The 26,585-nt window shown below is 42.0% G+C and overlaps 1 protein-coding gene across 6 annotated transcripts; it reads right to left on the bottom strand.

Moving 5' to 3' along the window:
• Positions 1-26,556, bottom strand: MFSD11 (major facilitator superfamily domain containing 11). 6 transcript variants are annotated; one of them, XR_012059860.1, is made up of 14 exons: positions 25,567-26,004; positions 25,013-25,068; positions 23,406-23,513; positions 22,744-22,823; positions 22,523-22,619; positions 21,641-21,699; positions 20,955-21,099; positions 16,430-16,470; positions 12,377-12,442; positions 10,638-10,763; positions 7,743-7,917; positions 6,881-7,016; positions 6,047-6,347; positions 5,723-5,895 (listed from the first exon to the last, which is right to left on the bottom strand). XR_012059860.1 is itself a non-coding variant. In XM_006199423.4 (14 exons), the coding sequence occupies exons 2-14, from the start codon at positions 25,660-25,662 to the stop codon at positions 6,183-6,185; spliced, it is 1,350 nt and encodes a 449-aa protein (XP_006199485.1). In that variant the 5' UTR covers positions 25,663-25,728; positions 26,019-26,556; the 3' UTR covers positions 5,723-6,182. The 6 variants fall into 6 exon arrangements, 5 of the variants coding, with proteins under 5 accessions (XP_072795749.1, XP_006199485.1, XP_072795748.1 ...); XM_006199423.4 differs by adding an exon at positions 26,019-26,556 and having other exon boundaries at positions 5,723-6,347; positions 25,567-25,728; XM_072939647.1 differs by adding an exon at positions 26,306-26,556 and having other exon boundaries at positions 5,723-6,347; positions 25,567-25,728.
• Between the last annotated feature and the right edge of the window lie 29 nt (positions 26,557-26,585).

Below are 26,585 nucleotides of genomic sequence, written 5' to 3'. Positions count from 1 at the left end.
ACACCAAATGCTGGCGAGGAGGTGAAGCACCGGGAGCTCTCTCATTCATTGCTCGTGGGAAGGCAAATGGCACGGCGTTTGGCGGTTTCTTGCAAAACTGAGCACACTGCTACCATACAATGCAGCAGTTATGCCCTGTGGCACTTCTCCAGGGGAGCTGAAACTTCTGTCCACACAAAAACCTGCACATGGATGTTTACAGCAGCTTCATCCATAACTGTCGAAGCCTGGAAGCAACCAAGATGTTCTTCAATAGACGGCTGGATAAATGAACTGTGTACATCCTGTTAAAAGGTAAACTAAGGCCTATTAAACAAATCTTTAGAGTTTATTTGAGCAAAAATTGACTCGAATCAGGCAGCATCCAATCTAGCAGATAGAAAGGAGGTCTGAGGAACTGTACGTAATGAAAACCTTGAAGGCAGAGGAAGTAGGAACAAGAAGTGTTAACGCTGGGCAAAAAAGCAGGTTGGTTATTACAGGTTACTCTTTCCTTGGAGGGGTGGCGGAAGTCCACACCCGGCAGAGCAACTAACTAGGGTTGACCAGGCGATGCCTGACTGGCTGGCTTAAGATTCCGTTTCTGGGAGAGCTGAAACTGCACTTTAGTCTCACTTTGGTGACATGGAACTTGGCATAAGCAACTCCATTTGGGGCCTGATGTCTTGTTTTTAACAGTGCAGACAATGGAATATTATTCAGTGCTAAGAAGAAATGAACTATCAAGCTATGAAAGCACATGGAGGAAACTTAATACCTGTCACTAAGTGAAAGAAGCCACTCTGAAATGGCTGTAGACCTTGTATGACTCTAACTACAGCACATTCTGGAAAAGGCAAACCTCTGGAGACGGTGAAAAAGATCGGTGGTTTCCAGGGACTAGCAGGGAGGGAGGGATGAACAGGAGGAACACAGGATTTTTAGGGCAGTGAAACTGCTCTGTACGTTACTACAGCAGTGGATACATGGCATTATACATTGGTCTAAACCCACGGGACGTACGACTCCAGAGTGAACACTCGTGTAAACCAGGGACTTCGGGTGATGATAATGTGTCAGTGTGAGATCATTAACTGTAACAAATGTACCACTCTGGTGGGGGATGCTGATGACGGGGGAGGTATATGGGAAATCTCTGTACCTTCCTCTCCATTTTGCTATGCACCCAAAATTGCACTAAAAAATAAAGTCTATTGTTAAAAAGCCTGAAAAAATATGAAGTCTATTTTTTTAATTTAATAAAATTAAAAGTTTCTAAAGAAACAAAGAAATCACACATTTCAAGAGTCGTAGTATTTCCATGGACTGTTTCTGTATTTCTTAAGAAAATAGACAATTTTTTAAGTTGTAAAGGGTTTAACTGTATCTTATTTGCTGAAAACCAAGCCAAAAGAAGGCAACCAAACAAGTCTAAGTAGTTATGTTCATGAGACAGTTTGACTAATTATGTAATGAGATATTCATTTTTCAGATCTAAATATCTCTTAATCAATATCCATAATCCATAGTCATAATAATGTCACTGCTGATTCTATACCAAAGGCTCACAGTATCACATTCACCCCACTATATGGATGGAATTTTACCCAGTCTGCCCAAGACTTCTATTTTCTTGAAAGACCAAAAGTTACAGAAGTGGACACTTAGGCCATATTGCAAAGCATATTATATAATAGGTCCCTAAGTTTGAGAAAATGAGGGAATACACATATTTTATTTAAATGACTTAATTCATGATAAAATTGCTTCCGAGAGCAGCAATGACAGTTTCTAGAATCACCTGTGTCCTGGCCTTTGACCCTGGTGCAGGAGGCCGGCCCAGGCACAGGGGTTTAGGAGGTAACTCCTGGAGGAAAATTCTAAGATCCCCTGATACAAAGCCCTCCAGGGAAGCCTCAGACTGGGGATGACTGGAGATTCTCAGCTAGTAAAGTCATATACATCCAGCGCTCAGGAACAAGCCAGAACCAATCCAAGGAGCGAGGCCCTAAAGGGAATGCCTGACAGCAAACCCAGGGCTGGTTCACTTCAAGGCCTCTCCCTCTGCAGGGTTTCCAGTAAGTACCACTGGCGATGCGGAAGAAACAGTCCAGCCTTGCTTGTAAGACCCCACGTGAACGCTTTGGCCTTGTGCATGAAAGGGGTAACACAGCGGGCAGGGTAGGTCACCAGTTCCAGGTAAGAGTTGATGGGTAAAGGTAGCTCATTGTGTAGAGACTGTGCAAACCACGCGGTTTATGCTAAACAAACGCCTGCTTTTTCTCTGCAAGTAGAATCTCAGTAAACGCTGGGCAGGCAGAGGGTGCCTGCAACCAGCCCCTGTAAAACCCTTGGGTGCTGTGTCTCTGGTGGGCGTTCCCGGATAGAAACATCATACATATGTTCCTGCATCTTTGATGCTGGGGGAAGAGGAAGCTCTGGGTGACCCCTCAGGGAAGCAAGAGGGCAGAAGGAAGTGGGCACCTGGGTTTCTCCAGACTCCACCCGGGTCTTTGTCCCTTATGACCTGGCTGCGTACCCACCCTGTGTCACCATGATGAACCCTGGCTCTGAGTACTCATGATTCCTTCTAGCAAGTCTCTCAATTTAGGAGTCATCCTGGGGTCCCATGAGACATGGCAACCAGCACCACAAAATTTCATTGTTATTTTTAACTGTGGTAAAATACATGAAAGTTTTATCTATAAAATTTACCATCCTAACCATTTTTAAGTCTACTGTTCAGTGACATTAAGCACATTTATACTGTGGTGCCAATAAATCATCACCACCATCCATCTCCAGAACCCTTCCATCCTCCAAAACGGACACGCTATACCCTTTGAACAGTAACTCCATCCCCCAGCCCCTGGTGACCACCATTCTATTTTCTGTCTCTATGAATGTGACTATTCTAGGCATCTCACCTAAGCGGCATTGTACAGTAGTTACCCTTTCGTGACTGGCTTATTTCACTCAGCATAATGCGCTCAAGGTGCGTCCGTGTTGTAGCAGGTAGCGTACTACTGTACGCACAGACCACGCTTTGTTTATCCACTCATCTACTGATGGACACGGGGTTGTTCCCACCTTTTGGCGATTGTGAATAGCGCTGCGACAAGCCTGACTATACAAGTTTCTCTTCCTCAAGTCCCTGGTTTCAATTCTTTGGGGCATATATCCAGAAAGGGAACTGGTGGGTCATATGGTGATTCTGGTTTTAGTTTTTTGAGGACCTACTATACTGTTTTCCATAAAGGCTGCACTGTTTTACACTCCTAACTACCAAGGGTTCCAATCTCTCTATATCCTCACCAACACCTATTTCCTGTTTAATTGGCAACTTTTTTGTGTTCTGAGAATACATTAAAAATTTCCAAGATATTTACTGTATATAAATGAACAACCAACCAACCAACCAAAACTCCAAGAGGAAATAAACCTTCAGAATAAACAGCCAAAACCTAGGCTGTAAGGTTTTCAAGCCTTTGGGTATGGGAAAAAGAAGGGAGGGAGGCGCTTTATACAGAGAAAAACTTCTGGGACTCAATCAAGCTGCTCAAGGGCTAAGCCAAATTTCAATACATACTACATGAAATTTGCAATAAAACAGCAGCACACCCATATTATATACACACACACCCCCATGTGAGACAAAGCTAAGACGTTTACTTTCCGAGAGGCATGAAGATAAAATCATTTAACAGGGTACATCAGACAAGCTTGTAAAAATTAAACTCTTTATTCCATCATCCCATGTCATTTTTCAACTCAAACAGTGACACAAATTTAAAACATGAGTTTAATGTTACCAGTCAAATAAAGAGCCCACCATGGTCAACACTATAGACACAAAACTGAGTGAAAAACAAAACAAAACCCCCAAAACACAAAACGTGAGTATAGAACTTAAAGTGCATGGTACTGCACACAGCAACGGGAGGCGGCCAGAAAGTCGAGTTCCTGATGGATTCATCTCACTCCATTTCATTTCCCTTTTGACAGCAGTTACGAGGAATCCTACAAGTCAAGGTAAGATGCGATGGCTACCTTGGATGAACGCACGCAGCGGCATTAACAGAGGCTGTTTAACTTCTGTCGCCTGGTTTTGCAGATCCATCGTAAGCAGGGAGCCTGGGAGAATGAGCAACCTGGGGACACAGGACCCAGTTCTCAGCTGAAATGTGAGAGGGGCAGCCTTGGGAGAGGGTCCCAAGCATCCACTCCTGGCATGACTCACTCCCCGCAGTAACCCCGTCCCTTGAGTGTGGGCAGGAACTAGTGACTTGCATCCAATAAAGAGAATATAGCAAAGGTGCTGGGGTGTCAGCTATAAAAGACGGTGACGTCCGACTTGCTGGCACTTCTCTTTGGTTTTTCTCACTTGCTTTCTGTGATGAGGACAGCTGCCACATTGTGAGCGCCCCGAAGACACTAAGCGAGAAACTAAGACCCTCAGTCCCACAGGCTGCGAGGAACCAGCTCCTGCCCCTGAGCCTCAGAGCGAGCGGAGAGGTGGGTCCTCCCCCAGGTGAGCCCAGCCTTGACCGCAGCCTTGTGACAGACTGACAGACCCTGAGATGGAAGACCCAGCTCAGCCATGCCCAGATTCCAGACCCACAGAAACTATGAGAGGATACATGTGTGCTGTTTTAAGTGGGTAAGTTTTTGGGTAATTTGTTACCTTGTGACAGAAAACTAACACACCTGGGCAAACAATAATGTGTTTAAAGAGATAATAATAAAATCATTTGCATTAATTCTAAAATATCATTTACAAATTATTTATATAAGATCAACCAACAACTGAGTTTATCTTAACTTTGAGAAAGAAAACGGAAGCTTCACAACGTGGGGCGAAGAGAGTTTAGTGTTCCATACAAATGAAATTTCTCTAAGGGTTCCAGCTAACTACAGAGCTTTCTGACTCCATGCAATTGCCATCAGGTCTGAAAATCACGCTCCATAAAATCTCTAAATTTCTAGCAGGTTTTTAAAAAACAATGGAAAACAAAGTATTGTCTGTTTTCTTGGTTAAATTTACTTCGCCATAAAACTCTTCATTCGTGCACTTAATTATCACTTTTAAAAGTGAGCTTTCCCATTTATATGAAATGTCTAGAACAGGCAAAACCACGGAGGCAGAAAGCAGATCAGTGACGGCTAGTGCCAGGCCAGAGATGGGGAATGGCTACTGACAGGTGCGGGGTTTCTTTCTGGAGTGATCAAACGTTCTGAATAAATAACGGCGACAGCTGTACAACCCTGTGAATATGCTACAGAAGCCCGCTAAAGTGTGTACTTCACAATAGTGAATTTTATGGTATCTGAATTGTATCTCAATTTTAAAAACTGTTTTAAGCTCTTATGATTTAAAATTAAAATTTCCATTTAAATATCCCTCCAAAGTTAATACTCCATTCCCAGACACGCGCATGGAGAGCGTTTGCTATAAGAAGTTACACAAGTGACGGAAGCCTGCCACCATAGCTTAGATCTCACTACGTCTTGGGTTTTTTTTAAATGCATTGCATGCTTTAGGAAAACTGAGAGCAAAAATCCTCCCCTAGTAAATGTGGTTTTTTAAAAATGTGTTTCTGTTCATTTACAAATGTTAAGATTCCTACTTTTTAAACTTTAGACAATTTTTACCTCATTTTATAATACTTAATTAGCCACCCCTTGCTATGAACCACAAAGTAAGAAAACTGACCAAACAAAACATTTAGAAAGAAAGCGCAAATCTTTTCAAAGATCCCACTTCAGCAGGTCCCGATTTATTCAAGTGTCACTCCCAGACCCCCAGACACACGTGGGGTGGCACTGCTCCCTATTATCACACAGTAACACATAAATCGTACCCAGCAAGAATCTCTATATGACACAGGGCCGAGCAGTTTTGATCAAAGCACGATACTTCAACGGGAACAGGAGAGAAAAGAAAACATTTACATTCTATAGCATGATTGATTTTAAGAACTTGAGATAGATGAACAGTCGTAACTGACAGAACAAGTTTCCCTTATTCCGTTTGTTTTAAACGACTAATGTCTGTAAACTTGCATACCAACTCTGGCAGACGCAGCAGTCTTAAATCTCTGATTTTCCAGCCTAAACGTCATCCAATACACCGTGAGGACGAGAGCTGGCTTCTCGCACCAGGCACGCCCTGTCTCTCAGCTGAGCCGCCCGCAGCTCTGGGATCAAATACTTCGGTAGTCAGAGCCCCGGGCCACGATGGCGGCGGCTTCCCACTCCACCGTGAAGAAGGAGACCGTTCCCAAAAACCCAAATATCACCATGACCAGGAGTTGCCAATGAAGGAGAAGGTAGTTGCTGTAGAAAAACGCCACGGCTGCGCAAATGGACTAAGAAAAAACAAGACAAAACCAATCACACAATGCACACAGGTAACCCGGCCACTCCACAAGGAGCCCCCGACTCTGACCCCAGGCCCCTGAGCCTCGCAGCACCCACTGGCCTTTCCACAGCCAGACAGGCCTCTGCTGGTCACTGGCTCACAAACACGCACCGCAAACTCGTGCTGAGAGCTGGGAGCAATCAAGTCAGCTACAGTCTCTGTTATTTAAAGTAGTATTCCATAAAAAACCAGAGTAATAAAATAATGTACGTAAATGGTGAGAAATAAATATTTATTACATGTGTATACTATGAATTCTGCCACCTAAGGAAGGGAGTCTGAGCCCCAGAGACCAGAACATAAAATCTCTTACACAAGTGAGGGGGTGAAAAAGATCATACTACTCATTGCTTCCGAGTTCTAATCACAAGTCCTTTTAAGGGATGTCCTTGACTTTCATTTAAGAAACATTAATGAAGTTAAAGCACACACACACACACACAAGACCCTGCTTTAAACACAATCTGAAGAAGAGGTTACCTGCACAAATTTAAAGACTGCAAAGGCCGGTGCGCTGTCTTCGGAATAGAGGAACCCTAAAATACTGAGCAGCTGGGTGTTGAAGCAGCTGTCTCCAAGACCCAAGAGGAAACTGCAGAAGATGGCGACTTCTTTGCTGAATAAAATAAAAATCAGGGTAGACTGAGCATTTGACTTTCAGGTTTTAAACACTATGAAACAAGAATGAATAAATACTGGAATTCACAAAGTAAGAATTTATGCTCAAACGCGCTCACCCTCACAGTCTAGCAAACTCTGGTCCGTTAACTGCTGGGGAAGCAAACACTACGAGTGGGGAAGGGCTGCCCTTGGACCGCAGCTCTCCACACAAGCGCCTACGTCTATAATGAACTTGAGAGCTGAGCGCTGTGAGGTGCTACGCTCACAGCTCCTGTAAACACCGCGACAGGACTGCGTGGCCGGCCGAGCTGGCAGCTCAGTCCTTGTTCCTCAGTGCCCTAACTCCTAGAGATTTCACTGCTCAAAAGGCAGAGATACCAAATTCAGATCAGATACTTATGTGCTCCCTCATAGATCAAGAAAAAGACTTAGTTGGGAGAAGGGTTAAAACCAACAATTACACTAACACAACACTGTGAATCAGCTATAGTTCAATTAAAAAAAAATCAAAACATGAAAAAAAACCCCACCGATTACAAAAGTAACTTGGGTTTCTCTATGGATTCCTATTTAAACTCATTCTGGCTCCATGAGCTCTTGACAGATGACCTTATAAAGATAACAGACTTTCAGAAAAGGATTAACGGCTCCATTTTAAATTTCTAGCCATCCTCTACCTCCCACCCTTCCTTAAACTGCTAAGAAAGAAAGGTCACCGTACCTGGGTGTGATGTAAGCACTGCTGTCAGTTCCCTCAATGGGAGCAATAGGGGCGTCCCCAGGCATGTTGAGAAATATTAAGTAAAAAGCTATAAAATGCACCAGGATGCCCAACAGCACAACTGGATTTCTACCGAAACGATTATTCTTGCTCAGCAGGCCAAAGAGGCTTCCACCTATAAAATCAATGAAGTCGAGAACAGGAAAACCCAGGGACATGTCAATAAATCAAAATCTTACTTCTTTGAGAAAATAAATGGACAAACCAATGGCTAACTTAATCAAAAAAACCCCCACAAATATACAAGATAAGAAGTAACTGCTAAAATGGAAGAAATTTTAAAAAGTAAGAACAGACTTCTGGATGTGACGGAGGAGCAGGGGCTAAATTTACCCCCGACTAAAAAAAAGTACCAAAAACACGGAGCAATGGTTTTGAAGACAGGGATTATCAGGCAACAATGGGCAGTGATCTCTGGGACAGGAAATAGACAGCTGAGGCCCACACCTGCCCCGGTGACTGAGAGGCTGTGGGCTGTGGTGGTGGCGGAGAGGGAAGGCAGCTGGAGCCCCCAGCCTCCTTGAGTTGAGGAGGCAGAGCTGAGAGTCTGGGGAGACCAAGGTGCCTCAAGTTCCCAAGACAGGGTATCAGAAAGGAGCGCTGCTCAGCGCACAATGTGAGGATATTACCAGAGGCCGGAAAGACGCTTCCAGGAGGATTCCAGGTATCAGGGCCCCGCCCTGGGCTGGGAACAGCGCCTGGTCCCACCAGCCAGACTGGAAATCTTACTATTCACAGGCACTGGGTGTACGCAGAGGGTCTTCCCTCGAGGGTGAGGGAAAAAGTTATCCCTAGTCTGAGCACTACTCTGGTCCTGTCCAACAAATTTTAAAAGCAAGACCTGAAAAAAAAATACTATTTCCAAGTAAGTAAACTGTATCCAAGCACGAAGCTCAAGAATATTAATTAGCAATACAAAAACATCCAACAGCTAACAAGGCAAAGTTCACAATGTCTGGTATTCATAACATTGCCAGGCGTGCAAAGAAGCAGGCAGATAGAACCCAACACGAGGAGAAAAATCCATCAAAACAGTTATCATGTGACCCAGCAATTCCAGTCCTGGGTTTACATCCCAGACAAATGGAAACATACGCTCACACACAGACTGTGCACAAATGTTCACAGCAGCATTATCCACAATGGCCAAAAAGTGGAAACAACCCAAATGTCCATAACATGATGCATGGGTGAGTAAAACGTGGTAGAGCCTATAATTAGGTATTATTGGGTCATAGAAAGGAATGAAATTTATGGAAGATCCTTAACACTGTGCTAAGTGAAGGAAGCCAGACACGTGAGACCATATATTATATGATCCCACTGATACGAAATGTCCAGAATAAGCAAATCTATAGACAAAGTGCACTAGCAGTTCCCTGGAGAAGGGTGATGCAAATATTCTAAAATTAGGTTGCAGTAACGGTTGTACATCCCTGTGAATATACTAAAAGACACTGATCAGTACACTTTGAATGGGTGAATTATATGGCATGTGAATTATATCTCAATAAAGCTGTAAAGAAAAAAGAACTACCCCAGATATTAGAACGAGCAAAGACATTAAAACAATTTACTGTTCCTGTATTCCACATGTTCAAACGTATATATACCTGGTACCATTCCAAGTGCTGGCGATAAATTGGGGAACAAAAAAGGACAACAAAAAATACGCCTGCTTTCTCCATAGTGCTCATCACTGTCTGACATTGCAAAGTGCCTATGTTCTTTATTGTCTGTATTCCTCCCGGAGCACGTAAGCCCTCTGTGGGAGCCTGTCTTACTCACACAATGGATTCACAACAAATGCGTGTTGAATAGGTAAGTTCCTCACATGTGACACAACACACGATACACTGCAAGTATTGAGCAGATTGTTGCTGAATAAGGAAAAACTAGTGATGCAGTAAAAATAGAGATTTGGTCTTTGCCTTGGCCTCCTCTCCTCCCCCCTTTCCGGCAGAGCTCCTAAAACCTAGCAGTTTCCTCAGGGAAAGGAGCGCCTTATTATCCACAATGAACCCCTTCCAACCACCCTAGAGTTTATACTAATGAGGTGATTCCTGAGGGGGTTTGGAGGTAGCCCTAAATGGTCTGCATGGGGCCTGGTTGCCAGAGGATCCAGCCTTGATTAGAGGGTGGGAATTCTCAGCCCCACCCAACTTTGGGGGAGGGGATAGGGGCTGCATCCACATGCTGGGAGGGTGCCACACCAAGACTCCACAGTGGGGCGGACAGAAGTTCCAGCACTAGGGGCCCCTCTGGACTTTACCCAATGTACCTCTTCATTGGGCTGTTCATTTGTACCCCTTACAATAAACTTTAATAGTAAGTATAGCATCCTCCTTGGGGGTGTGGGAACCCCTGAATTTGTACACACACTAGACAAAAGTGAAGGCAGCGTGGGGACTCAGGACTTACGACTGATGTCTGAAGTGAGGTTAGTCTTTCAGGACTGAACCCTTGAACCTGTGGAGTCTGATCTAACTTCGGGAATTAGTGTCAGGATGGAACTGTATTGTTGGACATCCAGCTGGTGTCAAGAGATTGAGAGAACAAGAAAGTTAGGGAATCTAATACACTACCCCTAAGTATTTTAAGAGGAAAAGCTGGGACAGACTATGTTTCCTTATTTATGGTTCTGTCTGTAAATTGTTTGGCAAATGTTTTATAATTTAGTTTTAGAACAGTGATAATAAAAAGAACAAAAACATACCCATTTTGATAAAAATAAGCAAGGAAATAGAAATTCAAGGACAGAGAGGTGAAGTACACTTAAAATTTCTATTATAGCTATAACAGATTGAATGCAAAAAAATATTTTTTTAAACCAACCTAAAATTTCTCCAATGCCAATAAAAATGCCAGAAAGTCCAATGAGGCTTTTCTCTTCTGTTCCAAATTTATTTATAGCGCCGATACAAGTTCCATACACACCAGAGAAGAAAGTCAATTCCAGACCTTTAGGAAAAAAATCAGATTTAAATTACAGTTGTCCCTGGGTATCTGCCGTGGGTACCAAAATCCAAGGATGCTCAGTCCCACGGTCAGCCCTCTGTATCCGAGGTTCTGCATCTTCAGATTTAACCAACCTCGGACCGTGAAGTTCTGGATTTATACTGAAAAAATGCACAGTCTGCCTTTCCTAGTTTTCCTTCATGTCTAGTAGTATTTGAGCTGTACACATATAGAACAAATTCACTGAGGCTGAAATGTTACTCCCCAACAGAGCATAATTTTATGCTACATAACTGATGAAATGGAGTTAGCCTCAAGCTGGCAGTCGTCACGTATTTCAGATAAAAACGTACAACTCTAATAAGCAAGGATATCTTTGTGCTAAAATTGGTCACTCTGTGTAGACAGCGGACGGGGTCGAGGATATAATTAACATAACCTTGTAACCGTGAATACTAAAGTGCTCAGTATCCCTATTAATAGCTTTCCAAGGGAGAGGGAATATATGTTTGTAAAACCAATACCGACTATCCACTTTTTGCTTAAAGGCACAATCATGTTTTAATTAAACACATCTTCCCAGGAAAAGAGATTCAAAAACATTAGGGTTAAAAAATTGGAGCAAATCAGCAGAGGACTTGATTCCTTAATGCAATAAAATCTTAAACGAATTTTAAAGATGTTTAGTATTTATTCTCTTGCTCCTAAAAAGAGGTTTATACCCTCGGGCACATACTGAACCTTGAACAACCCGGGTTTGAACTGTGCGGGTCCTATAGGGTCCGCAGTTGGTTTAACCTGCAGATGAGGAAGCACAGATACCAAGGGCTGACAAGTTATACGCAGCTTTCTGACTGTGGGGGATGCCAACATCCCTAATGTTTTCATTGTTCAAGGGTCAACTGTAAAGGCAAAAGTAATCATTGGCACATCACACAATTTTTACAAGGAAACAGATTTCCTTAAGACCCAAGAGTACTCCACCTAGTGTCACATCACATTATCCGTGGTAAACCACAGAACTCACTCCATTTCATTAGAAATTTTATCTTAACCCACATGAATTTACAAAGATTTACATATGATTTTTTTCTGTGTATTTTATTTATTTTGCTCTAAAAGCACCAGCTGGGATGAACCATGCCTCCCGGTTTCCAAACCCTTGTGTAGAATCCCCCTACATTGAACTGGGGCTGGCCTTACAATTTGCCTTAACCAACTAATGCAGTGGGAGTGACGCTGGGCTCGTGCCACGTCCAAGTTTTAAGGTCTAGCCACGTCGCCTTTTGGCCTCCTTGGGGCCCTTAGCCACCCTGAAGTCTGGTTATCCTGCTGAGTCAGCAGGAGGGGTCACACAGCTGCTAAACACACAGGGAGACAGAGACCAGCCCTGCATCAGACCCCTTCAGACACGCAAATGAAACTCCTCTGGACGTTCTAGCCCCAGCCACCCTCTAAAGCAGCCACAAGAGACTCCAGCTGAGACCACTGGAAAAACCATCAGCTGAGTCCCGCTGATGCACAGAATTGTGAGAAGCAGTAACATGGTGGTTGTTTTCGGCCCTTAGTGTCATTATGCAGCCACAGAAAACCAAAACCTCAATTAATCCCATTACCTGTATAAGCAGTTGTAATACTAAGAAGGAGCATCTCCTTGGTGACACACAACTTAAGAGATTTTTCTGTGGGGAAAAAAAAAAAACAACAAAAAACTTAGGAGTACTTAACTAGATTTTAATCAATTAAAAATTCTAAAACATTTATTCAACCAAAACACCTCTTGCCAATAATGCCAGTAAACAAAAACATTGGGATAGAGGTTAATGATTGAGATGAAAATTTTAATTTTAATTTTTAAATTTAATTTAAATTTAATTTTTATTTTTATTTTAAGGTATGAACTAAACCTACCCTATAAATAAAATGTTGATTTCACCTGCTTAAATATATTCTAGAGTTGTGTTTTATCCAACACATTTTCCAGCTCTAATTAAAAAACAAACAAACAAACATGAAATGGAGAAAAGAAATAGAATCAAACAAAACAACAGAACGTTTCAACAGACTTGATTAAAGGTCAGGCTACGAAGGGAGTCAACAGTTGGTAAAGCAAGCGCTAACCTCCCTAAGGAACCTTCCCGGAGCAGCTTTAGGAGTGGACTCAAGGTCAGACTCAGCGGAGCAGGGAGCTTTCCAACCACGCAGAAGCTGGGCTACCACTTCTGGGCAGTCTCACTCTCTGGATCTGAGGACTGACACTTTAGCTCTCACTGTTTGTTTCTGATCACTTTAATGTTTATTTTTATGCTGTCCAACTTAGTTGAAATCTGCAATGGAAAATGCATTTCTAAAAACTGCACATTTTAATTGTCTTTTTGAACCTGTTCACATGTCATAATTTAAGGCCACTCATCCAGGATCCTAAACTAACAGTGGGTCCAGATTTTAGCTCTTATTCAACAGCTGACTATGAAACTTACATAAGTCACACTGTGCTGAATGTATGCAAAACAGGATACTTTTTTCCCCTCTACTTTCACTAAAATAAAGTGAGACTAAATTCAATAAGATACTTTCACCATTTTCACATATTTCCAGAAAAAAATACATGTTCAATACAAAGTTGAAGATAATATTTTTACTTTAAAAACTTACATTAGCAAAGCATATTTGCTTTTGAGTAGTCAGAAGATCTAGTCAAAAAAAGAAATTTTAAAATATAATCTAGTATGATACTTTAATGGTGAATTCATGTTATTATACACTTGTTTAAACCCATAAAATGTACACCACCAAGAGTGAACTCTACTGTAAACTGTGGACTCTAGGTGATAATGATGTGTCACTGTGCTACCACCAAGATGAGGGACAATGATAAGGGGAAAGATTACACATGTATGAGGGCAGGGGGTATATGGGAAACTTATGTACCTTACTCTCAATTTTGCTGTGAATCTAGAACTGCTCTAAAAAAGTGAAGTTAATGGGAAAAACACACACACACAATATAATCTATTTGCAGAAACTGACAAACTGATCCTAAAATTCAGATGCAAATTCAAGGGACCACTAATAGCCAAAACAATCTTGAAAAAGAACAAAGTTGAAAACTCACACTTTACAATTTCAAAACTTACAATCATCAACACAGCATGGTACTGGAATAAGGATAGACATATATCTAGAAATAAACTCTTACACTTACAGGCAATTGATTTTCAGTAAGTGTGCCCACACAATTCAATGGGAAAGAATAGTCTTTCTAGCACATGGCGCTCGGACAACTGATCTCCACGTGGAAAAGAATAAAGCTGGACTCCTACCTCACAGCATAAGTAAAAATTAACTCAAAGTGGATCAAAGCTAAAACTATAAAACCCTTAGAAAAAAATACAGAAATAAATCTTTGTGACCTGGAGTCAGGCAAAGCCTTCTAAGGACACCAAAAGCATACACAAAAGATAAAATAGATAAATCAGACTTCATCAAAATTTAAAACTTCAGTGATTTGAAAGATACCATCAAGAAAATGAAAAATCAACCCAAAGAAAGGAAGAAAATATTTCCAAATTATACATATATAAGGGACTTCTATCTAGACTATATAAAGAACTCTTACAACTCAATAATCAAAAGACAAATAACTCAAAAAATGGACAAAGGATCTGAGCATTCAGATTTCTCCAGGGAAGAGATAAAAAGTGGCCTACAAGCATATGTGAAGATGTTCAACATCTTAGCCATTAGAGAAATGCAAATCAAAGCCACAAAACATTTAGGATGTTTCCATGTCTTGGCTATTGTAAATAGTGCTGCTATGAACACTGGGGTGCAGATGTCTTTTTGAATTAGGGTTCCCTCTGGATACATGCCCAGGAGTGGGATTGTTGGGTCATATGGTTAAGCCTATTTTTAGTCTTTTGTGGAATGTCCATACAGTTTTCCACAATGTAAAATGCCTATTTTCTACTGGAATGTTTATATTTTCTTACTGGTTCATAACAGCTCTTTATTATATACTGGAAATATTTTCCCTGACATTTTAACTTCGTTGGATTATTGTATTTTAGTAACCAAAAAGCATTCTTTTCCCTTACTGTTTGCCAGACTTGCTTGAAAGGCTTTCCTCTACCAAACTGATTTCTTACAATTAATTCTATGGTTTCATTTTTACATTTACTTTATCTGGAACTTTAGTATAAGATAGGAGGTATGAGTCTACGTATTTTTCCTCTGCACTGAGCTGCTGGCCTTGCTTATCTAAGTCTCTTTCATTATATCTTTATTCCCACACAGACATGGGCCTGAGTCTGGATTTCAGTTCCACTGCTCTTTGTATTCTAATGTTTTCAAGTGAATTCTTAATAGGTTTTGATATTTATTAGGGAAACTTCTTCTTTTAAAAAATTCTCTTGGCTATTGACAGACATTTATCCTTCCAGATGAACATTAAGATCCTTTCATCAGGACCAAAAAATATATTTAAGAAAATTTCACTGACATTTTCTAAAACCGCATTCAACATACACATTCAGCTGAGGAATTAGGTGCCTTTTAGATGAGAAGAAACTTTTCTGTACAATCCCTATTACAGCACCAACTGAAGGAGCGTCACAGGTAAGTAACATACGAGACACCGGCTCAGGGACAAGTTAAAGCCTGCACACTCTACCTCCTTTCTCTCTCTGCCTCCGGCTTCCCTGCCGCCTCCTAATCTCACGTTGCTCCCCAACTGCCAGGAACCACCACCTACACCTACATTTTCTTGCCCTCTGGCACCTTATACGCCTTATCTTTTTTGGCTGCTGCCTTCTTTCTCCCCATTCAGACCTGACAGCCTGATATCCCATTACTACCAACCCTTCACCAAGTAACCAACCGGCTCTGTGACAAAACCATGAGCACCTAATTCCGTCAGTGCCTCATTTTACGGAGAAGCTGAGGCAAAGCTGGCACAACTACCTAGGAAGGATATCCTGAATCTGCTTAATATCAAGAGCCAGCCAGAGAGCAGGGTTCAGAGGTGGAGTGGGGAAGCTGTATCAGGCCTCACCAAGGCTGGACGAAGCATCCCACAAGCCTGGAGGTCATCAGACTCCCTGTGCCTGACTCCATTCTCACCAAATATGCCAGTGTGGCTTTCCAGGCCTCCGGGGGTGAGAAGGAAGTACTGTTTGACTTTGGGTAAATAATTTCTCTAAGCCTCAGTTCTCTCTTCCATAAAATGGAGATCATCATAGATGTGTGTCATATGAGACTCATAGGATTGTTGTGAGAACAAATCATATAAAACACCTAAAGAGGTCTAGCCAGGAGAAGCCCGCCACAGAGGAGTGTGATTGATCTCACAAGCTACTGGGTCACCAGAGCTCCTGCCGTGATGAGCGATGCCTGAAGAAATAGTCCTACACACACACCTCCTGGTGGAAACTCCTGAACCCCAGCCCTCGGCTCCTCCTCGGGCCTCCTGCGCACACGCACTCAGGCCGGGTCGTCTTGTTATCAGCCAGCCCGCACCCTGCCACAGCACAGGTACTTACCGAGAAGACGACCGCGTCCCAGAGCCGCCTGCCTGGGAAAATGGAAAGACTGGGGTGTCGTCAGTCCAACGCTACCAGGGAAAGGGGGAGGGGAAGTGCTATCGCATCTCAGATACAGAAAATACTTACTAAATGCGTCGACTGCCTTTGTCATATTGTTCTGGGCAGACCTGAAAAAATAAAAATAAGACAGGTTTTTCTCCCGAAAACCGAAACAGGAACGTAAGCACCATCACATTCTCACTTAAGTCTGTAAAAGCTCCGTCCTCTTTGTGGACTGGCGAATACGTCCAGTGTGCCCTCAATGCTCCCTGCTCCCGGTGTCCCTCCATGGCCCGGGTCCTTCCTTCAGAGATGGTGGTTACAGTGACACCTGGGTGGCTCTTTACTGACAGAGGAACACGATTCTCTCATATGAAATTTACTACACAGTCATGCACGTCTTTTTCAGAAATGATACTTCAGGCAGGACAGAAATTTCCCATCCCCTGCTGTTTTCAAACTGTACAAACAGCTTGTGAGGATCAACTTTCCATCACTCCAACCACGTAGAATGCAGGTCTTCAGGGTTAAAGCTCTTCCCAAGCGTCACTATCACCTGCGGTACGTGGTTGGATGTCATGACCTTCTGGTTAAAAATGTGGGCTCTGATCTGAGCCCTGCTTTGCCACTTATTAGTCTTGCAGTTTTAGACAAGTTACTTCATTTCTCTAACTTTCATTTCTTCACTTATAAAACAGGGACACTATCACTTACCTGTGAGAATAAAGAGGATAAAATAATTTCAATTATGATAAGTAAGTTTTTAAGAAAATTACATTTCTTACACTACCAGCCAAGTCTACTTAACCTTTATAAGGATATTGTTTACAAGAACAAACAAAAAACCCAGTGGAGATCTAGTTGACTTAAATAAATAAACTGCTGGCACAAAAAAAGGTAGTATGCTCTAACCAACAGGAAAACCTTTCTCCCCATCATAAAAACTCATGCACTCCCTGGAAGGAGGTACTATTTAGACTGCACTTAATGACAGCACCTTCATCTGGTACTTGGATGGCATCAGAGGTAGATTCTGTTTTACACTTGGGGACCCCAATACACAGGAGCTACTCTGTACTCTGTAGACTATTAAAATATAATCAATTCAGTTGTTACTCAGCTGCAAATCATTCCTAATTCAGTGAGATATTAAAGGAAGCCATTTCTAGTACAAGAATTCTAGAACAAGACAACCCCCAGGTTCCAGAGGAATGGGGCGGGGTGAAGTCTAACATTAAGTCAGGTCATTATCAACACCTCTCAAAACCCTCTGAGTCTTCCCTTCTCATTCCACGTAAAAACCACAGCCAGCTCACCTCTTTCAGGTCTTCACTTTGAAGGGTAGCAGAATGTGCCATCCCAAAATATGATTGGTGGTGTTCAGGACATGTCACCCCATCCCAAAGATGCCACTCCAGTATATTGACTACTTTGAGCTGTAGGCACTTGAAAAACAGCAAAGGCAGCGAGAGGCTGTCTCTGAACTCGCCTTATCTGCCTAAACACAGATGCTCCGAAAGGAATTCAACTGTCCTAAGTCCAATCCCCAGGCGTTTCATCAAGCAGGGAAAACTGACTCCTGTCACAAGAGGGGAGGCTTTAGTCAACGTGACACCAAGACACACTTTGTCACCAACTATCACACCACCCATCTACTCTTCTAAGGGCCCAATCAGCCTTCCTGAAGATCATTTACTTCCCTAAGAGGCCTACATCCCTCCTCCCCTTCCCCTACTAAGAAAGTATTTAAGCCTGTATTCTAAGCCACCTTGGAAGTTACTCATTTTTCCCTTTGTGTCTCCCACGTGTGCATGAGCTATCCACGTTAATAAACCTGTCTGTTTTTCTCCCGTTAATTTGTCTTTTATCACTAGGGTCTTAGCAAAGAACTAAGAAGAAAAGAGGGAAAATTATTTTTCCTCCAATACAACTTAAATGTTACTTTCCTAGTCTTCCCTTCTAACTTTCTGTATCTAATACTTACATGCTATATAAATAACACTAATTTAATCTGTAATAGCAAACCACTAACCCTCAACCCATACTTTTACACCCCTTTTCTGCTTTAGATTTCTATTTTAAAATACCAGATTGCCAAGGGGTACAGGATTCTTTTTTTGAGGTAAAGAAAATGTTCTAAAACTAACTCATGATGAATGTATAACTTTGTGAATATACTAAGTCACTGAGTTGCACACTTTTAAGTGGATGAATTGTACAGTATATCTCAATAAAGCTGTTAAAATTTTTGTTAAAATTTTCCCCCATTTTTCTTCTCTCCCCCTAGAAACTAACCTCCACGAATGCACAAACTTATGTTTGTCTCAATGAAATACGCTCCAAACAATGCCTGGAATATACTAAACACTCAAATATAGGAAGGAGGGAGGGGGGATGGCGAGGTAACCAACGATGGAGAAATGCCTGGAGATCTCTCAGCTAACAGGTCCTCAGAGATGCAAATTAAGCATATGAGGACAATTCACATACAGGACAGAACTTCAGCTGCCCTTGTGCAGCTACAAATCATTTCGGTAAAGCCTTTTGGTGGAATCCCCTAAAATCAGATCCTACTTATTTCTTTAGTGGCTTCTAAACACGCCAAGAAGAAAATCCAAACTCCTGCCATGTCTTATATAATCGACTGTCTACTGCAGACACTGCTCCGTTTATTGCGCGAGTCCCACGGGCCCTCCTGTGGTCCTGGGCGACCGCCCTCCCTTCCACGCCTGGCGATTGCTGCAGTGGCCACACTTGATCTTACTCCTTCTTGGGGAGCCTCCCCGCTCTCCACCACCTCCCCCTCTTCCACTGTCTTCCGGCACTTACTTTGCTATTTTCTTCCATGTGTGGCGTCTACCACTCCCTCTAAACTCAAGTTCCACAAGGACAGGGACTTATCTGCTCCTTCCCTCTGGTTAGAAGAGGGCTGGCACACGGCACTATTTATAAAGACAAAGAAGCTTCAAGTTTGGGCAACAACTTAGGAGGAGAGGCTTCGGAGAAAGGCTGCGTGGCGCTCCGCAGCACCGCTCCGTGTCACAGGCACGGTCCCTCGTTACATGCGAAGCTCCCTGAAAACAGGTTGTATTTGTCTTCACAGCACCAACATCTGACATTTACCTAACGATCGAGGGGTTAGTTTTTGTTGAATTTTTGACATTCATCTTCAGATCCCCCTTCTCCAATATCCTTTGGTTTGCGCTTAAAAAAAAGTATGTATTTGACACATATATACATATACATATCTATACTTCAGCACACATCTCTTTTTTGCTTTGAACAGTGCAAATTTTGAATGCTTAATGATCCTATGAGTGGAGAATTTTATGACCTTTTTGGGTGTTAAAAAGACAGCACAGAAAGTCCTAATTTTTAACAACAGGTATACATGTTATCTATACATGTAAATATCTGTATCTATACATAAATCGTGAAGAATGCAATAAGGCAATCTTTATAATTTATCAAATCACAAGCAAAGCAAAACAAGAGTGGCAAAGATTGTTCATTCCCTTTTCTTCAAATCTGGGTGATAACCTGCAGAGAAATCATCGGTGATGTTTAAATAGTTAGACTCACAATTGAAATAGGCCCTGCTTCTGGTGGCAGGGTCTGGGGAGGGAGTGGCAGGCGCCATGCCTGGCCTTGAAGGTGGCAAAGCAGCCCCTGAAGGAGCCCAAGAACCAGGCCAAGGAGAGGGGGGAGGAAGACAAGGCATTCCAACAGAAACAGGAAAAGGAGCAGAAGCGTAAAAAGCAGCAGGGAAGGCCTCACCCCCCACCCGATCACAGGTGGAGTTAAGAAGTCTGGCCAAAATTAAGCTGTTCCTTGCACCTGAGGCAATGGTGACCCTCAATCCCATTCCTGGTTAAACATCTGAATTTCCCACCGTAACATCTGTTGCCACCTATAGCTGGAATGGGGCCCGTTGTACATCTAAGAATACACTCTTGTAAAATAAATAAATAAAAATACAACAAATTAAAAGAAATACGCTAAAGGTAATTTATTACGATTTTTAGAAAAACGGGACTATGCACTTGTTTCCCTGTGTGGACTACATTGGGGAAAACCACCCGCCCGGTTTAGTGCAAAGACCAGGCACCGGTCACAAGGGCACGGGCGTAACCAAAGCTCACCTATGACAACTGCTGGTGGCCTGGCTGCTCGTTTGTGCCACGTGACCAGAAAATTTTAAGGGCTAGATCAGAAAAATAGTAACTGAGAACTGTTTTCTATTTAATGTATCTCCACACATTAAAAGACATGAAACATCTGCCGAATGAATGAAGACACTGAGGCCCACAGAAACTAGGGGGAATACTGCTCCTGTCTAGGGTCACACGACTGGTCGGTGGCAACCCAGAATTAGACCAAAATCCCCCATAAACCTTTCCACGACCTCCCCGGCCTCAGTCTACCCTCCTTTCCCTTCTCCCTCCAGACAGCTCCCCCTGTATCTTCCTTCTCTGCTTATTTGCTTTAAAGCTTTTCCCTCATTTTGCCCAAAACTGGATACCATCTGGGGCTATAAAAAGGCTGGTAATGTCTATACTAGATCTACTCAAAATACAGTTTACAATAGAAAGGAACGTTCCCAACTTCTTACTCGTTGACTTCCAGGTCCTGGTCATCAGAAGATTCATCGTCTCCCAGGACATTTTCGGCATCTGGTTTCCGAATGAGAAAGAAAAGAACTGTCCCCACGAGGCTAATCACCGTCAGGGCGATGAACACTGTTCTTCGATCGCTCTCTAGGGAGAAAAAGGAAGAAGAAAGTAGACAGCACTGGGCACACAAACTATTCCAGAGTTAGGAGTATGTTCAGAGTTTGCTTAGAACCATCAACACACTTTCCTAGCAAATTTTACTTTACTGAATCAGTAAATATCTAGGACAAGAAGATCAATAGGATATCTCCACCTCTGTCTTTCAGTTAGAGAAATACTAACAAGCCAGAAGAAAAACAGTATAGGAACTCAATCATACCCTTTTAATCAAAGAAGAGCACAGACAAAACAGCTGAAATTAAAAAATCTTCTGACAACTGACTAGTCTACTCACACATGCACAACCTTCTCCCACACCGAGATGCTGCTTGAAGCACAGTCATCAACGGTAATCCCAGTTTAAAAATATAATCTAAGGGGAAAGATTACTAAAAGCTAAAATCTGGGAGGACTTAAGGTACCAAGATTCATTAGAACAATGTGCACAAAGCAATACTGGGTATTTCTGTGGGACTGCTATTTTGCTTTGAACATAACTGAATAAAGCAGAGTGAATAAAACAAACCTGATATTTGAGTTTTCCCTTGCCAAGCAAAATATATGTAGAGATTTCCAAAGAACAAGCTGGGGGAAGAAAAGGAGGAACAGGATGTTGGGAAGTTATTTTCATAGTTATGGGTTTTTAAATCATTTTTCCATTGCTTATTAAAAAAGAAAAAGAGAGACCTACATAATTAAAAAGTATCTACCTGCCCTAAGTCGTTTAAAAGTATCAACTTAACCCTCTTTCTGAAAAACTCAGCTGACCCAGATGGAATTCAGTCTCCTTCCACATGACAGTTGCCTGATTCAGAACCGCCCTCCAGAGAAGACCTGACTCACTTCGAAACATGTGATTATTGAAACTCTGGAAATGACTGGTTGGAAATAAGTTTACCCTACTTCTAAAATCCTATATTTTAAAGAATCAATGAAAAAAACCCATGATTTAGTTATCTTAATCTAATCATGCTTTATTTAGCATATTTCCTTAGAGAAGAAATCACTTACACTCCAGTTTCTTAAATACAACCACCTAAAACTATATTTGCATTTGTTAAGCCTTACCAAGGCCAAAATTTTAGGCATTTAGGATTCATGAGGGCAGATCCTCAGGACAGGTTCCATGAATGACTGTTGTTTTTTATTTTAATTAAGCCTTTGTTATCTGTAGAATAGAGATAATACCTTCTTTTCTGCAGGAGGTTGTGAAGATTATAGAAATTAAGTAATAAGCCCAGTAGTCCCTAAAATATAGCAGATGCTAAATACATCATGGTTTCCATCACAAGCATCCAGGAGCTTAACTCAGGAAACAAGACGATCTGAGTTTTCAACACAACAAAGACCTAAAAACAATGGTGTGACAAAAAAAATTATAGGAAAGATTGAGCCAAAGGATCATTACCTAGATTGTAAGAGTGCCCAGAAAATTCCACTGTTTCTCCCAATAGTGTGCTCATCTGAATTTATTGTCAGGCAGTTTCCTTGTGCTGTCCAAAGCACTAAAATTCAAATCAAAAGTTTATCAACGGAATGAAATCACTTACTTAGCTTTACATACTAAACATATAAATGATACTCTTAAATAAGACCCAGAAAACAGAAAAGAAACATTAAAATGCTTACCAGCAGCTGCAATTCCAATGAAAACAGAGGCTGTGTAGAAGGACCATGGGAAAGGCTGGATAAAAACGGCAATGTACATGCTAAAATATAACAGGTCAACGTATTACAGTCAAACAATACCTGAAATAGAATGCCAATTATGCCTTCTAGGAGTCAATTCTGAGAGTTCTCTTCTTTTAAAATTCAACCTGAAAAGGACTTCTCCAGTAGTGAAAAAAAAGGGGGGAGACAACTGTGACCTATTCATTTCTTAATTTACTATTTCAAACTTGTAAAATCAGACGTTGCATAAAGGTTTGTGACTGGCCTTTGCCAACAGCTTAACACACAGTGGGACAGTACTTCATAGCCCACAAGAGAAGTTCAGTTACTTCATTTGAATTCTCATTAGTCAACCTGATACAAAATACGTTCTTTTCAACTCTTGTGGAAAGAGATTTTTGGATACTAATTGTATTAGTGGTAAAATAAAAGCACATATACACAAATCTCATCACATTAAAACAATATGGTACCCCTGAGCATCAAGTAGAGAGCCAAATCTCTAAAATAATACTTAGTATTTCTATTCAATCCAAGTCAGCAAGTTCTTGTTAAAAGTTTAATACGTGCTTGAAAGCTGAAGGTGTTCTAATTAAGTGAAAGAAAATCAGGCTACTCACCTGTAAAATAAACCACTAGCAAACATAGAGAGTTGAGGTCCTACGATGGCAACCACTGATGGTGTAATCAGATTTGAAGCAGAGAACACTCCATAAATAATTGCCATGCTGCACACATAACACATAAAAGGAAAAAAACCAAAATTCTTGAAGCATTGTCTCAAAAGCTCACTTACTCAAACCTAGAATCTGCAGATTTTTTCTTGCAATAAGCACTCATATTCTGTAGTCAGAATTTATAATTATATCCTTAAATTGAATGTCATATTAAAATTTTCACTTGTACAAAATATTGAAGTCTTGTCAAATGTTTCTTTGAATCAGTTTGCCTTGGACAATACAATTTTTAATATATTGGTAAATCATAATAGCAGTTAACATATAACATGTAAATACTTAATTTTAATCCTAACAGCTCCATAAAGAAGGTATTATTACCCTCATTTTATGGAAAGGAAGACTGAAATACAGAGCAGTTAAGTAACCTGTCAAAAGTCCTGCTGGATAGCTGGTCAATGGTGGAGCCCTAGTCAACCAATCTGCTCTACAAAATTAGCCTACAACTCCTGGCATAAAACTTCACTGCTATAAATAACAATCACATAAGTTATAACTTGCTTGAACTAGAATTTATATAATTCAACCTAATGGTCTTACTTGAGTATTATTCAGCTACTGTAGACCCAGCCCCGGTACATATGTCTTATAGTAAAGTGTGACTAAAACCATTTCAAGAGTCCAGAATTCGTTTATTAGCTACTATTTATAAACCCAATGTAAATAATTCTTTGGCATTTATGAATCTCTCAAATATCAAATGTTCTTTCATTTGTCATTTACAATATACATGAACACAAAGCATAACAAAAAACTGTGGTATTGCTATTAATCACTTAGAAAAATGGACATTAGCATCCCTTAACTCTCCAATATTATATATAAGGTCAGGTTTAGGATAGGTAATAAAGAACCAAACAAGAAGAGGGTTGGGGGGAAGGGTGCTGGCCATAATCTAATATTTAACTATTAAAGAAATTAAGAAATCTGTTTATTTATATACGTATACGTATTATACTCCCAGCTTCAATCAATGTATTAGTGACTTAAGAAGGTGCTTTCACTTCATTTTCTTCATCTGTAAAATTGGTCCTAAACACCTTAACAAAAACCTAAAAGCTCCTGGTGACAGTATATTAATCATTAAGCAATTACAAAAATAGGAAGACCAAATATTTCAAGAACCATACAGAACATCCTCTGTTTAGGATTGGGAAAATGTAATTATGACAATCCCTGACTGCTCTTAAATGCCAGCCACTGTGCCAAGTGCTTCACGTGTGTTAATCTGAGCAAAGGAACTGGGCTCACTGAAGCAGCTTCGTAGCATAACACAGCAATTAAGTTGTGAGGCCAGGATTTCAAATTCAGTGTATAATTCTACATGAAACCTAAACTCATCACTTTTATCCTATTGTGTTCTCCTGAACAGTCAAGATACTGGAGAAAAAAAACCAGTCACTACTAATTCAATCACATTGTCGTTGACTTTTATGAAATTTAAGCAATTATGATGATATACAACATAAACCAATCACACAGTACAATACCTGGTATATCCACTGCCGTGAAAATCTGTGCTGTTTAAGCTTCTGATGACAGTTTGCTGTATGGAAGATTAAGCCAATCAATGAAAACGTCTTGTAATCTCCCTTCCCCCCAGAAGTCCGTCTCCAAGTAGCGGTAATAAAGTAAAAATTCAAGATATCCAATACTTAATCCTGAAAGTCGAACACGAGAGAAGAAAAAAGACTACAGAAGGTAAACCAATGACGGGGTAGGGCGATTGAAGACCAGCTGTAACTAGGCCTTAGGTTTATTCCCTTAACTCTCCAAGTAATAGTATAATCCTTAATACAGACAAATAGGTCAGCATACAAACCCCAATCCAAGTCAGAGAAATAAACGGTAATGTTTAACACCCCAATAAGAAGAAACGTCTGACATGTGAAATCAAGCTTAATCATAGAAAACAAGGAAGGGTAGGTGAGCAAATAAATGGTGCAATTTAAGCGCACTATTAGACGTAATTAACGTTTACTATCATTCTTGTAATGCACTTAGGACAGACACTTCAAAAGAGGGAGAAAAGATCCCAACTCACCGCTACATTTCCACAAGTTTGAAAGGCGGTGAACATAAACATAAAGGCAATTCCTAAAATAAGGATGTTGAAAAGCTTTTTAGATTCCGGGGACATTATGGCTCAACTCTGTCGGAGGTAAGCAGCAGCCCAGGGCAGTCCGCTCTCCTCGGGGCGAACCTACTGCAGTCCGGGGAGAAGAAATGAGATGGTGAGAGGAGGAAGCAGATACAGGAGCAAAGCAGCCAAGCTGTCAACTTCCAGATCTTGGAGTAGTATCCTGGGCTTAGGGTGTTCTCCCCACGGGCATAGTTAGGACAGTCCTAGGATACGGTCCGAGTAGGGAAGAGCCCAAGGCCCGGAGAAGCGCCAAGACCGTCGTTGCGCCAAGTTGCTGGGCCCGCCGGGAGGATTAGAGGCCAAGAACTAGGTGCAGCGGCCGGCACAGCCCCGCCCGCCCAGCCCTGACTCACCGCAGGTCAGGCGACCCGGTCACCTGACCGCAGTCGCGGCGCCGGCCGCTGGGCCCGCTGGGAAATGTAGTCCGGGGGGGGGTCCGGGACGCTCAGGCGTTCCGCGAGGGCTCCCTCGCCCCCTCACGAGGGAGCGGGGCCCGATCCGATCTCGCGGGCTCCGGCGAATGGGGGCTAAAGAGCAGAACCCAGCGAACGAATCGGGAACTGCGGGAGGGGGTCTGGAGACCACGAAGCGCGGTCTGAGGAGTCCAGAAACACAGAGGGGCAAGTGGGTGAAGGAGTACCCTCTCTGACAGAGGCAGAGCTAAGGTCCGAGCAGAAAGGCTGCGTGGAGCTTGGACATTGGCATGAAAAGAAGGCGGAGCCCAGTTGGGCTGCACCGCCCCTTCCCCCTGTCACAGAGCTCCTCGTAGCCGGAAGGAGCGTTTCGCGGGCTTTCCAACTGCCGGCCCCTCCCGCTCCCCCTCCCTGCAGCAGTGACTCCGCGCTTTTCGACCCGCCCGCCAGGCTCTGCGCAGGCGCCTCGGACAGGGGCGGGGCGTGCGGCAGAGACGTTGCGGGGCG

This window comes from Vicugna pacos, chromosome 16 (genome assembly GCF_048564905.1).
Source record: "Vicugna pacos chromosome 16, VicPac4, whole genome shotgun sequence".
In the NCBI taxonomy this organism is placed as follows: Eukaryota; Metazoa; Chordata; class Mammalia; order Artiodactyla; family Camelidae; genus Vicugna; species Vicugna pacos.
This window is presented reverse-complemented; position numbering and strand designations above follow the sequence as displayed.